The sequence below is a fragment of the Ornithorhynchus anatinus genome, chromosome 9 (genome assembly GCF_004115215.2).
Source record: "Ornithorhynchus anatinus isolate Pmale09 chromosome 9, mOrnAna1.pri.v4, whole genome shotgun sequence".
Classification (NCBI taxonomy): Eukaryota; Metazoa; Chordata; class Mammalia; order Monotremata; family Ornithorhynchidae; genus Ornithorhynchus; species Ornithorhynchus anatinus.
The window spans coordinates 60178852-60194057 of record NC_041736.1 but is presented as its reverse complement, the minus strand read 5'-3'; the positions used below and the strand labels follow the sequence as shown (position 1 = coordinate 60194057).

Genomic DNA, 15206 nt, shown 5'->3' with positions numbered 1-15206 from the left:
GGCCGCGAGCGCCGCCTGGGGGCCGGGGGCGGGAGGGCGGCGCCGGGGGCGGGGCGGGGGTGAACCGGAAGTAGATCGGCGGCGACCCGGAAGGAGACCCGCGGATACCCGGAAGGGGGGGCGGCGGCGGCGGCGGCGGAAGCAGCAGCGGCGGCAGGATGGTCTGCGAGCAATGTGAGTGCAGAGGAGACGGGGCGGGGAAGGGAGGTCCGTCCCTTGGTCTCCGCTGAGCGCGCGGGAGAGGACGGTGCGATGGTAATGGCGGTGTTCGTTGTCGGGCAGGGACGGGGTCGCGCTCTTGCCCAAGCGCTTAGTCCAGCGCCCTGCGCGTAGGAGGCGCTCAGTACGTACGATGGAATGGTAAGCGCCGACTCCTAGGATGAATCATTGTTGTTACTGCTGTTCGTTCATTCAACGGTATCTGTTACTACTGATACTACTACTAATCATTCCTTCGTTCAATGGTATTCATCACTACTGATCATACTACTGCCATTCCTTCAAGAGTATTTATTACTAGTAATACGACTAATGATTCGTTCAGTAGTATTGATTACTAATACTAATCGTTCATTCATTCAATAGTATTTATTACTCGTAATACTACTAATCATTCGTTCAGTAGTATTGATTACTAATACTACTAATCGTTCATTCATTCAATAGTATTTATTACTAGTAATACTACTAATCATTCATTCAATAGTATTTATTGCTAATACTACTAATCGTTCATTCAATAGTATTTATTACTAGTAATGCTACTAATCCTTCGTTCAGTAGTATTGATTACTAATACTACTAATCATTCATTCAATAGTATTTATTACTAGTAATACTACTAATCATTCGTTCATTCAATAGTATTTATTACTAGTAATGCTACTAATCATTCATTCAATAGTATTGATTACTAATACTACTAATCGTTCATTCAATAGTATTTATTACTAGTAATACTACTAATCATTCGTTCAGTAGTATTGATTACTAATACTACTAATCGTTCATTCATTCAATAGTATTTATTACTAGTAATACTACTAATCATTCATTCAATAGTATTTATTACTAGTAATACTACTAATGATTCGTTCAGTAGTATTGATTACTAATACTAATCATTCATTCATTCAATAGTATTTATTACTAGTAATACTACTAATCATTCGTTCATTCAATAGTATTTATTACTAATAATGCTACTAATCGTTCATTCATTCAATAGTATTTATTACTAGTAATGCTACTAATCATTCATTCAATAGTATTGATTACTAATACTACTAACCGGTCATTCATTCAATAGTATTTCTTACTAATAATGCTGCTAATCGTTCATTCAATAGTATTTATTGCTAATAATGCTACTAATCGTTCATTCGTTCAATAGTATCTATTACCACTAATGCTGCTACTATTGATCATTCGTTCATTCAATGGTATTTATTACTGATAATGCTACTAATTCATTCATTCAATGGTATTTATCACCACTAATACTACTACTAATAATCGTTCATTCAATAGCATTTATTACTATTAGTAATACTAATAATAATTTGTTCATTCAATAGTATTTATTACTAATAATGCTACTACTACTAATAATTCATTCGTTCCATAGTATTTATTACTGCTAATAATACTGCTAATCATTCATTCGTTCAGTAGTATTTATTACTACTAATAATAATACTTCATTCATTCAATAGTATTTATTACTGCTAACACTACTACTAATACATCATTCATTCAATAGTATTTACTACTACTACTAATAATACTACTAATAATAATTCAGTAACTAGTGAATGAATAATAATGTTGGTATTGTTATTATTACTACATTATATATATTCATTCATTCAATCGTATATATTGAGCGCTTATTAATAATAATGTTGGTATCTGTAAAGCGCTTACTATGTGCCGAGCACTGTTCTAAGCGCTGGGGTAGATACAGGGTCATCAGGTTATCCCACGTGAGGCTCACAGATAATCCCCATTTTAATAACAGTAATACTGTTGGTATTTGTTAAGCGCTTACTACATGCAGAGCACCGTTCCAAGCGCTGGGGTAGACACAGGGGAATGAGGTTGTCCCACGTGAGGCTCACGGTCTTCATCCCCATTTTCCAGATGAGGTAACTGAGGCCCAGAGAAGTGAAGCGACTCGCCCAAAGTCACCCAGCTGACAAGTGGCAGGGCCGGGAGTCGAACCCATGACCTCTGATTCCGAAGCCCGGGCTCTTTTCACTGAGCCACACTGCTTCTTATGTGCAGAGCACTGGACTAAGCGCTTGGAATGGACAGATCGGTAACAGAGAGAGACAGTCCCTGCCCTTTGACGGGCGCACAGTCTAATAATAATAATAATAATAACGTTGGCATTTGTTAAGCGCTTACTATGTGCAGAGCACCGTTCTAAGCGCTGAGGGTAGATACAGGGTCATCAGGTTGATCCCACGTGAGGTTCACAGTCTTCATCCCCATTTTACAGATGAGGGAACTGAGGCCCAGAGAAGTGAAGTGACTTGCCCACAGTCACACAGCTGACAACTATTAGACAGCTGTCTAATCGGGAGAGACATATGTTATATATATATATATACACATATAACATTATTATTGTTAACGTTATTAATGTTATAACAATAACATTATCATTTGTTAAGTGCTTACTATGTGCAGGGCACTGTTCTAAGCGCTGGAGGGGATACAGGGTTACAATAATAAGAATAAGAATAATAATGTTGGTATTTTTTAAGCGCTTACTATGTGCAGAGCACTGTTCTAAGCGCTGGGGGAGAGACAGGGTCATCGGGTTGTCCCCCGTGGGGCTCACGGTCTTCATCCCCATTTGACAGATGGGGTCACTGAGGCGCAGAGAAGGGAAGTGACTTGCCCCCAGTCACCCAGCTGACAAGTGGCAGAGCCGGGATTCGAACCCAGGACCTCTGACGCCCAAGCCCGGGCTCTTTCCACTGAGCCGCACTGCTTCTCCGCAATAACGATGATGGTGTTTGTTAAGCGCTTACTAGGTATCTGGCACTGTTCTAAGCGCCGGAACGGGGAGACGAGAAGAAGCAGCACAGCTCGGGGGAAAGAGCCCAGGCTGGGGAGTCAGAGGTCGTGGGTTCTAATCCCGCCTCCGCCCCTTGTCAGCTGGGTGACTGTGGGCCGGTCACTACACTTCTCTGGGCCTCAGTTCCCTCATCTGTCAAATGGGGATGAAGACTGGGAGCCTCACGGGGGACGACCTGATGACCCCCGACCCCCCTCTAGCGCTTAGAACAGTGCTTGGCACATAGTAAGCGCTTAACAAACACCATTGTTATCATTATTATCATTATTGTTACAAGGTAATCAGTTTGTTCCACCTTGGGGAGCTGAGGGCAAGGGGGGCTCAGTGTGGGAAGGCCTCCTGGAGGAGGTGACCCTTCAGTAAGGCTACGAAGGGGGGAAGAGAGCGAGTTTGGCAGGTGCGAGGAGGGAGGGCGTTCCGGGCCCGCGGGAGGACGCGGCCCGGGGGTCGACGGCGGGACGGGCGAGACCGGGGGCCGGCGAGGAGGCGGGCGGCGGAGGAGCGGAGCGTGCGGGGTGGGCGGTAGAAAGAGAGAAGGGAGGAGAGGTAGGAAGGGGCGAGGTGACGGACGGCCTCGAAGCCTAGAGTGAGGAGTTTCTGTTCGGAGCAGAGGTCGACGGGCAACCACTGGAGGTTTTTAAGAAGGGGAGTGACGGGCCCAGAGCGTTTCTGCGGGAAGACGAGCCGGGCGGCGGAGTGAAGGATAGACCGGAGCGGGGAGAGACGGGAGGTCGGGGGGTCGGAAGGGAAGCCGACGCAGTCATCCCGTCGGGAGAGGGTGAGCGACTGTACCAACGTTCGGACGGAGAGGAGAGGGCGGATCTCGGCGACGCTGTGAAGGTGAGAGCGGCAGGCGGTGGTGACGGATCGGACGCGTGGGGTGAACGAGAGGGCCGAGTCGAGGACGACGCCCGGGTCGCGGGCCCGGGAGCCGGGAAGGACGGCGGCGCCGTCCCCGGCGACGGGGAAGTCGGGGAGAGGACGGGGTCTGGGAGGGAGGGTGAGGAGCTCGGTCTCGGCCGTGTTGAGTGTTAGGCGGCGGGAGGACATCCGGGTGGAGACGTCCCGGAGGCGGGAGGGGAGACGAGCCCGCAGGGACCGGGGGGAGGACGGGGGAGGAGATGGGGATCTGGGTGTCGGCGGCGTAGAGAGTCGAAGCCGGGGGAGCGACTGAGTTCACCGAGGGGGGGAGTGTAGATGGAGAACAGAAGAGGGCCGAGAACTGACCCTTGAGGAGCCCCAACAAAAGTTAGAGGACGCGAGGGGGGAGGAGGAGCCCGCGAAGGAGACGGAGGAGGACCGGCCAGAGAGATGAGAGGAGAACCGGGAGAGGACGGAGTCCGCGAAGCCGAGGCGAGACGAGGTGTGGAGGAGAAGGGGGGCGGTCCGCGGCGTCAGAGGCAGCTGGGAGGTGGAGGAGGATTAGGATGGAGTAGGAGCCGTTGGATTCGGCAAGGAGGAGGTCACCGGTGACCTTTGAGAGGGCGGTTTCACGGTTATTACAGCCCTTACGTCCATAGCCGCAGTTTACTTAGCGACATTTATGTCCGTCTTCCCCTCTAGGCAGGGAACTCATCGTGGGGAATGTTCCCCGCGCCCGTCCCCCACAACGAGTCTGCCTGCCAACTCGGTTATATCGTATTCTCCCGAGCGTTTAGTACTGTGTTCGATTAGACCCTTGAGCCCGTCCAAGGGCAGGGACCGTCTCTATCTGTTGCCGACCTGTTCATTCCAAGCGCTTAGTACGGTGCTCGGCGCCTAGTAAGCGCTCGGTAAATGCTGTTGAATGAATGAGTGCTCTGTGTACAGTAAGCGCTCGATAAATATGATCGATGGATTGTTAATCCCTCCTTGCCCCCGCTTGCTCTCCCAACAGGCGAGAAGAAACTTGGGACTGTTATTACTCCAGACACCTGGAAAGATGGGGCAAGGAACACCACAGGTAAGGAGGCGTTTTTGGGGGTCGTGTTTGTGTAATGGCATTTTTTAAGCGCTTACTGCGGGCCGGGCACTGTGCTGAGTACTGGGGTAGATAAAAGCTAGTCAGGCTGGACGCGGTTCATGTCCCCCGTGGTGCCCCCGGTCTTAATCCGCACTGAGCAGAAGAGAGGGCCAGAAGAGTGACGCGACTTGCCCGAGGTCACACAGCAGACAAATGGCAGTGCTAATAATGATAATGTCGGTATCTGTTAAGCGCTTCCTATGTGCCGAGCACCGTTCTAAGCGCCGGGGGAGATCCAGGGTCATCAGGTTATCCCGCGTGAGGCTCACGGTTAATCCCCGTTTTCCAGATGAGGGAACTGAGGCCCAGAGAAGTGAGGTGACTCGCCCACGGTCACACAGCTGACAGGTGGCAGAGCCGGGGGTCGAACCCCTGACCTCTGACTCTCGAGCCCGGGCTCTTTCCACTGAGCCACGCTGCTTCCCCAGCGCTGGGATTAGAACTCGGGGCCTTCGGACTCCCAAGCCCGTGCTCTGCCCACTAGGCGACACTGCCTCTCTTCAGATGCCCTGGGCCGAGAGGCGTCACTTCAGCTCCCGGGAGGGGCCCCGGCCTGCCTGTCCCCCCCCCCCCCCCCCCCAAGTCAGGGCGACGTGGACGGGAGCGGAAGAAAAGGAAAAGAAGGTTTTGTCAGGATTTAATCCTCTAGAGAAGCAGCGTGGCTCAGGGGCAAGAGCCCGGGCTTGGGATTCAGAGGTCATGGGTTCGAATACCCGGCTCTGCCACTCGTCAGCTGGGTGACCGTGGGCGAGTCACTTCACTTCTCTGGGCCTCGGTGACCTCATCTGGAAAATGAGGATGAAGACTGTGAGCCTCACGTGGGACAACCTGATTACCCTGGATCTACCGCAGCGCTTAGAACAGTGCTCTGCACATAGTAAGCGTTTAACAAATACCAACGGCATTAATGTAATTATTATTATTGGAGGAGATGTGCCTTCGATAAGGCTCTGAGCGTGAGCGTCTCCGTGGCCACGGCGGCCCGGCTCCGAGCTCCAAGAATGCTCCTTGGGGCCCATTCCCTTCAGTGGTATTTATTGAACGCTCACTGTGTGCAGAGCGCTGTACTGAACGCTTGACATTTTCCCGCACACTAAGGCCAGCTCCCATTAATGCGGCCAGAAAGCAAAATCCTAAAAGATTTTTGTTTTTCTAACAGAGAGCGGTGGGCGAAAATTAAATGAGAACAAAGCTCTGACGTCAAAGAGGGCAAGGTGAGTGGTTTTTTGTGGTTTAACTGAGTTTCTTAAGCACCTGCTATGTGCCGAGGACTGTACTAATGGCTGGGGTGGATAACTGTGCATTTGTTAAGCGTGGCTCAGTGGAAAGAGCCCGGGCCTGAGAGTCAGAGGTCATGGGTTCTAATCCCGGCTCCGCCACCTGTCAGCTGTGTGATTTGGGGCCAGTCACTTCACTTCCCTGGGCCTCAGTTACCTCATCTGGAAAATGGGGATGAAAACTGTGATTCCCCAGGTGGGACAACCTGATTACCTTGTATCCATCCAGCGCTTAGAACAGTGCTTGGCACATAGTAAGCGCTTAACAAATACCAACGTCATCATTATTATTATTATTATGTGCCAGGCACTGTACTGAGCACTGGGGCAGTTACAAGGTAATCAGGTTGGACACGATCCCTGTCCCACGTGGGGCTCACAGTCTCAATCCCCATTTTACAGAGGAGGGAACTGGAGTCCAGAGAAGTGAAGTAATAATGATAATGATTATGGCATTTGTTAAGCGCTTACTAGGTGCAAAGCACTGTTCTACGAGCTAGGTAGGATAAAAGGTGATCAGGTTGTCCCGTGTGGAGCTCACAGTCTTCGTCCCCATTTTACAGAGGGGGTAACTGAGGCACAGAGGAGTGAAGTGACTCGCCCAAAGTCACACAGCTGGCAAGCGGCTGAACCGGGATTTGAACCCATGACCTCCGACTCCCCAGCCCGGGCTCTTTCCACGGTGCCCCGCTGCGTCTCTGTTATTTAGTCGCCATCGTTTTTGCGAGACGTCCTTCCCCTCGACTCTATTCATCGCCATCGTTCTCGTCCGTCCGTCTCCCCCGATCGGACCGTGAGCCCGTCAGACGGCGGGGACCGTCTCCGTCTGTTGCCGACCGGTTCGTTCCGAGCGCTCGGTCCAGCGCTCTGCACAGAGTGAGCGCTCGATAAATACTGTCGAATGAATGAACGGACCGTGAGCCCGTCGTCGGGCGGGGCCCGTCTCTCTCTGTTGCCGAATGGTCCGTCCCAAGCGCGTAGTCCGGTGCTCTGCACCGAGTAAGCGCTCAGTAAATACTATGGGACGAACAGTGGGCGTCATCCCTACCCTCGGGGAGTTTTCGGTCCAGCGGGGGAGACAAGCAGTAGAACAGATTGCAGGGAGGAGGAAGCCGTGGGGTATAAATTCCCACTCCTTTCACCTCTGACAGACCCCGGCCACCCTCATCTTCCAAAGCCTTCGGAATGGGAAGCCGCGCGGCCCAGTGGCTAGAGCCCGGGCCTGGGACCTAGAGGACCTGGGTCCCCTTCCCGGCTCTGCCACGCGTCCGCCGGGTGACCTCGGGTAAGTCACTTCCCTTCTCTGGGCCTCGGCTCCCTCGGCTGTAAAGTGGGGATTAAGACCGGGAGCCCCGGGTGGGACGGGGGACTGTATCCAACCCGACTGTTCATTCAGTGGTATTTATTCAATAGTGGGTATCGAGCGCTTACTACGTGCAGAGCACTGGACTAAGCGCTTGGAACGGACAGGTCGGCGACAGGTACTGACTAGCTTGGATCTCTCCCATCTTTTGGTACGGGGTCTTAGCAAGTCGTCGTCGTCCCCCCCCGAAACACACACCTTCTCCAAGAGGCCCTCCCTGCTTTTAATCTCTCTTTTCCCCCGGCCCATGCCGTGTTGGCATTTCTCTGCCGGGCGGGCTCTTAATCCCGCTCTGCCACTTAATAATGATGATGATGATGATGATGATGTTGGTGTCTGTTAAGCGCTTACTAAGAGCACTGTTCTAAGCGCTGGGGGAGATACAGGGTCATCCGGTTGTCCCGCGGGAGGCTCACGGTCTTCATCCCCATTTTCCAGATGAGGTCACTGAGGCCCAGTGAAGTGACTTGCCCACAATCACCCAGCTGACAGGCGGCGGTGCCGGGGTTTGCACCCCTGCCCTCTGACTCCCCAGCCCGGGCTCTTCCCCCTGAGCCTCGCTGCTTCTCTGACACACTTGGGAGCTGTGTGACCTTGGGCGGGTCACTTCAGTTCTCTGGGCCTCCGTGATGTCATCTGGAAAATGGGGATGCAGACTGGGAGCCCCACGGGGGACCACCTCGTCACCTCGTATCTCCCCCAGCGCTTAGAACGGCGCTCGGCGCAGAGCTGGCGCTTAACACATACCGACGTTACTATCGTATCATCGTTATTATTACGCACACCTCAACCTGCAGCACTCGTTTATTTACTTTCCCGGACCGTAAGCTCCTCGAGGGCAAGGCCCTTGCCCTCTCCCCAGTTCTCTGTACGGGAAGGCGCTCGATCAATACGATGGGTCGAGCGACGGATCGACCGATGGATCGATCGGCCGCGTTTCTAAAGCGCGGCCAGGGCTACCGACCGACTTGAACTCCGTTCTCTTTCCCCTCTCTCGCGTCTCCGCCAGATTCGACCCCTACGGGAAGAACAAGTTTGCCATTTGCAGAATCTGTAAGAGCTCCGTGCACCAACCCGGGTCGCACTACTGCCAAGGATGTGCTTACAAAAAAGGTCGGATCTCCCTCCTCCCTTCCCCTCCCTTTTCTCGTGGTGGTATCCGTTAGGCGTTCGCCACGCGTCAGGACGCTGTCCTGAGCGGCCGGGTAGATTGGGGTAAATTAGGCTGAACGCGGTCCGGCACCGGGCTCGCGGTCGAAGTGGTCGGGGGGGGGGGGGGGGGCGGGGGACTGAGGCCCAGAGAAGTGAAGCCACCTGCCCCAGGGCGCGCAGCAGATGAGTGAGAAGCAGCGTGGCTCAGTGGAAAGAGCACGGGCTTTGGAGTCAGAGGTCACGGGCTCGAATCCCAGCTCCGCCACTTGTCGGCTGGGTGACTGTGGGCGAGTCGCTTCGCTTCTCTGCGCCTCAGTTCCCTCATCTGTAAAACGGGGATGAAGACCGTGAGCCCCACGTGGGACGACCCGATTCCCTTGTGTCTGCCCCAGCGCTTAGAACGGCGCTCGGCGCATAGTAGGCGCTTAACAAATACCAACATCATTATAAAGTCGCAGAGCCACGATTAGAACCCGGGTCCTCAGACTCGCCGCCAGTCCGTGTCACCTCTCCCTTGCCCTCCCCTCCGGGCCCGGCGTCCAGCCGACCGGCCTGCCGGGTGGTAAGGGGTCAGCGTCCTCAGGGCGACCCACCGGCACTGGATTTCAGCGTGGCTCGGTGGAAAGAGCCCGGGCTCTGGAGTCAGAGGTCATGGGTTCGAATGCCGCCCCTGCCACTTGTCAGCTGGGTGACTGTGGGCAAGTCACTTCTCTGGGCCTCAGTGACCTCATCTGGAAAATGGGGATGAAGACCGTGAGCCCCAGGTGGGACGACCTGATTCCCCTGTGTCTCCCCCAGCGCTTAGAACGGTGCCCGGCACGTCGTAAGCGCTTAACCAATGCCAGCATTATTATCATTATTATTATTTCCTCGGGCGGCCGGGCGAAGATGCCCCTCCCGGGCCCCTTTCCCGACCGTCGTTCCGACGGGCCCTCTCCTCTTCCTTTTCAGGCATCTGTGCGATGTGCGGGAAAAAGGTCTTGGACACCAAGAACTACAAGCAGACGTCCGTCTAGCGTCCGGCCGGCTCCCGGGGCCCGCCGCGCTACCCTCCTCCCCTTTTTATTTCCCGAAGCCGGGCGGGGCGGATTTTATCCCCACGTGCAGACGGGGTAGCGCGTCGGGAACCGGCCAGCTCGGACTAGGCCTCGGAGGCGGCCCCCGGGACCCGTTCGACTTTTCCCCCCGGTGGATCCCAAGGCCCGCCGTGAGCATCTTTCCCTCCCAGAGCTTCTCGGCCCGGGGATTGGGACCCGCGCCTCCTCTTCCCAGCTCTGCGGTCGTTATGCGAAGTCATTAAAGTGGCCTGTGGCGTTTGACTCTTCCTTGGGGCTCCTCCTTGGGAAGGGAGGCCCGGCGGGGAGCGGACGGGGAGAGGGAGGGTCGGCCAGACCCCTCCCGGTTGTACTGAGCGCCGGAGTGGGAGCAGGCCAACGAGGTCGGACGCAGCGTCCCTGTCCCACGTGGGGCTCACGGCCTCCACCCCCCTTTTACAGATGAGGTCACTGAGGCCCAGAGGAGCAAAATGACTTGCCCGAGGTCACAGACGGGTGGCGGGGCCGGGATCGGAACCCGTGACCTCCCGACTCCCCGACCCGTGCTCGATCCGCTGCGCCACGCTGCTTCTCTATACGTCTCGTTTCAGCCCGTCGTCGGGCAGGGATCGTCTCTGTCTGTTGCCGAATAATGATGATGCTGACGGTATCTGTTAGGCGCTTACTGTGCGCTAAGCGCTGGGGGAGATATAAGGGTATCAGGTCGTCCCACGCGGGGCTCACAGTCTCCGTCCCCGTTTTCCAGATGAGGTCACCGAGGCACAGAGAAGGTAAGTGACTTGCCCAGAGTCACCCAGCTGACGAGCGGCGGGGCGGGGATTCGGACCCATGGCCTCTGACTCCCAAGCCCGGGCCCTTGCCGCCGAGCCACGCTGCTTCTCGGGGCGGCCCCGGGGGTGGCACTGTACGTTCCAAGCGCTTAGTCCAGCGCTCTGCGCATAGTAAGCGCTCAGTAAATACGATCGATCGAACGAATATACGCTTGAATGAGTGCCGTCGGAGTGCCGGCCTCGGCCCCCTTTCCCCAAACTTGACTTCGTTCAATCGAGCGCGCAGTACGTGCGCGAAGCGCTGTACTAAGCACTTGATTTTTCATCAGTGAGGCCCAGTCTCCTCCCTGGAGACTTTTAAGCGCCTTATGAAAGGGGCACGGGCCTCTCCAACTCCGTTGTCCTCTACCCGGGCGCTTAGTTCAGCGCTCCGCCCACAGCGCTCAATCAATATGAGTGAATGGAAGCGCTCGTTAAGTAGAATTGATGGATGGGAAGCAGCGTGGCTCAGTGGGAAGGGCCCGGGCTTGGGAGTCAGAAGTCACGGGTTCGAATTCCGGCCCTGCCACCTGGCAGCTGTGTGACTGTGGGCGAGCCACTTCCCTTCTCTGGGCCTCAGTGCCCTCATCTGTAAAATGGGGACGAAGACGGTGAGCCCCACGTGGGACGACCTGATTCCCCTGCGTCTCCCCCAGCGCTTAGAACAGTGCTCGGCACGTAGTAAGCGCTTAACAAATACCAACATTATTATTATTAAAATGGGGATGAAGACTGTGAGCCCCACGTGGGACGACCTGATTCCCCTGCGTCTCCCCCAGCGCTTAAAACAGTGCTCGGCACGTAGTAAGCGCTTAACAAATACCAACATTATTATTATTCATTCAATAGTACTTTATTCCATTTATTATTATTATTATGGATGGGGCGCCCAGCTGCCTCCCTGTCCATCTGTCTTCCCCCCGCCACGTGACTCGCCGCCTCTCCTCGCCTGCCCCTGCCACGTGACCGCCCCTGCCGCGTGACCGGCTCCGCCGCGCTGCCCCATTCCAAGATGGCGGCCGGGCGCGCGCGCCCGCCCCGCGCGCCTATTGGTGGAGCGGGACGCGGCCCCGCCCTCCCGCGGCTCCCATTGGCTGCGCCCATCCGTCAATCAAGGTCCGGATCCCCCCGGGAGGCGTTTTCCATGGCGGGGCGGGCCCCGCCTCCGGCCTGAGGAGACGACGGGCGTGAGGACCGACCGGACCGGACCGGACCGCCCCACGCGTCCTGACCGGTGAGTGCCCACGCACGGCCCAGCTCCCATCGGCCCCTGGGGGAGGGCGGTCAGGAGGGTGGCGGCCCCGGGGGCCGATGGGAGACTTTGGTCAAGGGGGTGGCGGCCCCGGGGGGTGACGGGAGACTTTGGTCAAGGGGATGGGGGAGGGGGGGAGGGGAGTGTCGCTCTGCCCCGGGGGATGATGGGAGAGTTTGGCCAAGGGGGTGGGGGAGGGTGTGAGGGGAGTGTCGCTCTGCCCCGGGGGATGATGGGAGAGTTTGGTCAAGGGGAGGGGGAGGGTGGTCAGGGGGGTGGTGTGGCCTAATGGAAAGAGCCTGGGAGTCGGGACCTGGGTTCTAGTCCCAGCTCCGCCCCGTTTTCTACTGGGTTTGATCTCGGGCAAGTCACTTCACCGCTCGGTGCCTCAGTTAACCTCATCCGCAGAACGGGGATAAAGACCGTGAGCCCGCCGCGGGACCGGGACCGGATATCTCCCCCGGCACTTAGTACAGCTCCTGGCCCGTAGGACGCGCCTCGCAAATACCACTGAAAAAGGAAGAAAAAGACAACATTGGTCTGCTCGGCCGTATTCTTTAATTGTGGAAAACTCGGTCGAACTGCCGTGATAGCAGCCGTCGCGCCCATTTATACCCTCCTCGGCCGTCACGTATTTAAGTCCGCCCTGTTTATCTCGTCCCCCCTGGTTGTAAACGTCGTTTTTCTCTTCCGTTAGAGTAGAAACCCCCGGTGGGCCCGGAACGTGTCACTTCTCCCTTCTGCACTTCCCAATCGCCTAGCACGGTGCACCGCCCCGAACGGGCGCTCCGTAGCTCCTCTAAAGTCACGGGGCGGGAGATCGCCGACCGTTTTGCCAGAAATCCCCCCCAGACTGTCAGCTCGCTGTGGGCAGGTAACGTGTCTCTTATACCATATGCCCCCCCCCCCCCCCAAGCGCTCAGTACAGTGTTCTGCGCACGATAAGCCCTCGATAAATTTGATGGCCCGAAGCAGCTGTCCGTTCAGGTGGAACGTCCTCTAAGTATAGAGAAGCAGCGTGGCTCGGCGGAAAGAGCCCGGGCTTGGGAGCCGGAGGTCACGGATTCGAATCGCGGCTCTGCCACTCGTCAGCCGGGTGACCGTGGGCCAGTCGCTTCGCTTCTCTGGGCCTCAGTGACCTCATCTGGAAAATGGGGATTAACCGTGAGCCTCACGGGGGACCACCTGATGACCCCGTATCTCCCCCAGCGCTTAGAACGGTGCCCGGCACATAGTAAGCGCTTAACAAATGCCAACATCATTGTTATTATTAGTCGGGGTTCCAGGGGCAGGCTTTCAGAGCGCGGGGACGGGGGGCCCGCTTGACTGCCGGCCCGTTTTCCTTTCTCTCCAAGACCAGGTAGCAAACAACAACACTGGGAAAGGAGGTGCGGGGGTCGGGAGTGGGGAGGTGGAGGGCGGTGAGGGCTTTGCAAATGCCGACGCTTGAGAACGTATTTTTGTAAACTTCATTTTCGCTCTCCCCCCCCCCCCCCCCGCCCCAAAACCTGTACTCCTATCGTTTTCATAAGAAACAGTAAAATTTCAATTGCAAAAACCTTCTGTCTCCAATTGGTATCTCTTCCTCGATCCCCCTCCACCCAGTCGGCCGCCACGCCGGCCCCCTCGCTGACCTCCCCGCCTCCGGTCTCCCCCCGTCCGGTCCGTAGCTCACTCTGCTGCCCGGATCGCTTTCCCAGGACACCGTCTGGTGCACGTCTCTCCGCTCCCCCGGGGGTTGCCGATCCATCTCCGCGTCAAACCGAAAATCCCGACTCTCCGCTTAAAGGCCAATCCCAGCTGCTCTCTCCCCCTCTCCCCCTCTCTCCTCTCCCGGTCCGCCCCAGCTCGCACCCTGCGCCCCTCTCGGGCCAACCCGGTGCCTCGCTCGGGTCACCTTCCCCGGCTCCCTGCCGGGAAAGGCGCTTCCGCCCGTATCCGTAACTTAGGTGTCCCTCTTAACGTCCGTCTCCCCCGTCTAGACCGTCGGCTCGACGTGGGCAGGGAGCGCGCTGCTGTTCGTCGTCGCACTCGCCCAGCGTTTGGTCCGGTGCCCTGCGCAGAGTAAGCACTCGACCGATTTTGAGGGGTCGCCGCCGCCGAGGGCCGCTTCCTGCCGGTTTTTAAGCTCCGCCACGATCCCCGGGGGGGGGGGGGCAGGAGAAGCGTTTGAACGGAACGGTCCCGCACGCACGCGCGGGAGAGGGAGATTACACTATCCCTCCCTTGGCTCTGAGTGGGTGGGCTACACCCCCTGGGCCCCGGCAGCCCGCCGGAGGGTTGGCAGGTGCCGGGGGCGCGGCCCTCCTCGCCCTTCATCGGCCCACGACACTCTTCTCTTGGTTCACACGGTCCCCGCCTCCCCCCGAACTTAGAATCTAGCTTGGGGATGATCGGACACACAAATGACGAGTCGGGGACGCAACCGAGGGTCAGGATTTGGACCTAATCAACCGGTGGTGGTTCCCGAGCGCTTACCGTGTGCGGAGCGCTGTACTAAGCCCTCGGGAGCTTAGAACAGAGTTGGTGGGCGGGGGCGGGGTCCCCAGTGAACCGGTAGACCTAAGTGGCGCGGGGACGGTGGGCGAGTGTCCACGAGGTCGGGGGTACGGACGCAAGGGCGCCCGAAGGGGGGACACGCGGAAAGGACGGTGGGACGGGAGAGACCCCCCCCCGGCCTTTCGAGGACGTTTTTTTCCCACTAAAAGCACCGTTCTCGATGCTCACGTTGAGGTGAACGCTGGGCCAGTTTTACGGGGGAGGTCGAGTCGCCGGAAGGAAACAACTGTATGTATTTCCATTACCCTATTTATTTTGTTAATGAATTGTACATTGCCTCGATTCTATTTAGTCGCCATTGTTTTTAGGAGATGTTCTTCCCCTCGACTCTATTTATCGCCATCGTTCTCGTCCGTCCGTGTCCCCCGATCAGGCCGTAAGCCCGTCAGACGGCGGGGACCGTCTCCGTCTGTTGCCGACTTGTTCGTTCCAAGCGCTTAGTCCAGTGCTCTGCACGTAGTAAGCGCTCAATAAATACTATTGAATGAATGAATGAAACAAAAAACTTCACAGCGATGGCTCGGTGTCCGCGGAGACAGCGGTTTCTCGTTCGGGTTTCCAGACCTGAGCTCAGGCGGACGTGTGCTGCCCTCCCCGGAGTTAGGGCCTCCAGGATGGGAAAAGACGACAGTCCGTCGGTAAACGGTAT

The 15206-nt window shown here is 56.1% G+C and overlaps 1 protein-coding gene across 1 annotated transcript; it reads left to right on the top strand.

Moving 5' to 3' along the window:
• Window positions 1–93: 93 nt before the first annotated feature.
• CRIPT (CXXC repeat containing interactor of PDZ3 domain) lies at window positions 94–10207 on the top strand. The gene is made up of 5 exons (XM_029072222.1): window positions 94–174; window positions 4965–5030; window positions 6250–6304; window positions 8740–8843; window positions 9834–10207. The coding sequence occupies exons 1-5, from the start codon at window positions 159–161 to the stop codon at window positions 9896–9898; spliced, it is 306 nt and encodes a 101-aa protein (XP_028928055.1). The 5' UTR covers window positions 94–158; the 3' UTR covers window positions 9899–10207.
• Window positions 10208–15206: the final 4999 nt, after the last annotated feature.

Coding starts and splice junctions, on each gene's coding strand:
- CRIPT (XM_029072222.1), top strand. Junction 5,031..6,249: donor TGGGGCAAGGAACACCACAG/GTAAGGAGGCGT, acceptor TTTTTCTAACAG/AGAGCGGTGGGCGAAAATTA. Junction 8,844..9,833: donor AGGATGTGCTTACAAAAAAG/GTCGGATCTCCC, acceptor CTTCCTTTTCAG/GCATCTGTGCGATGTGCGGG.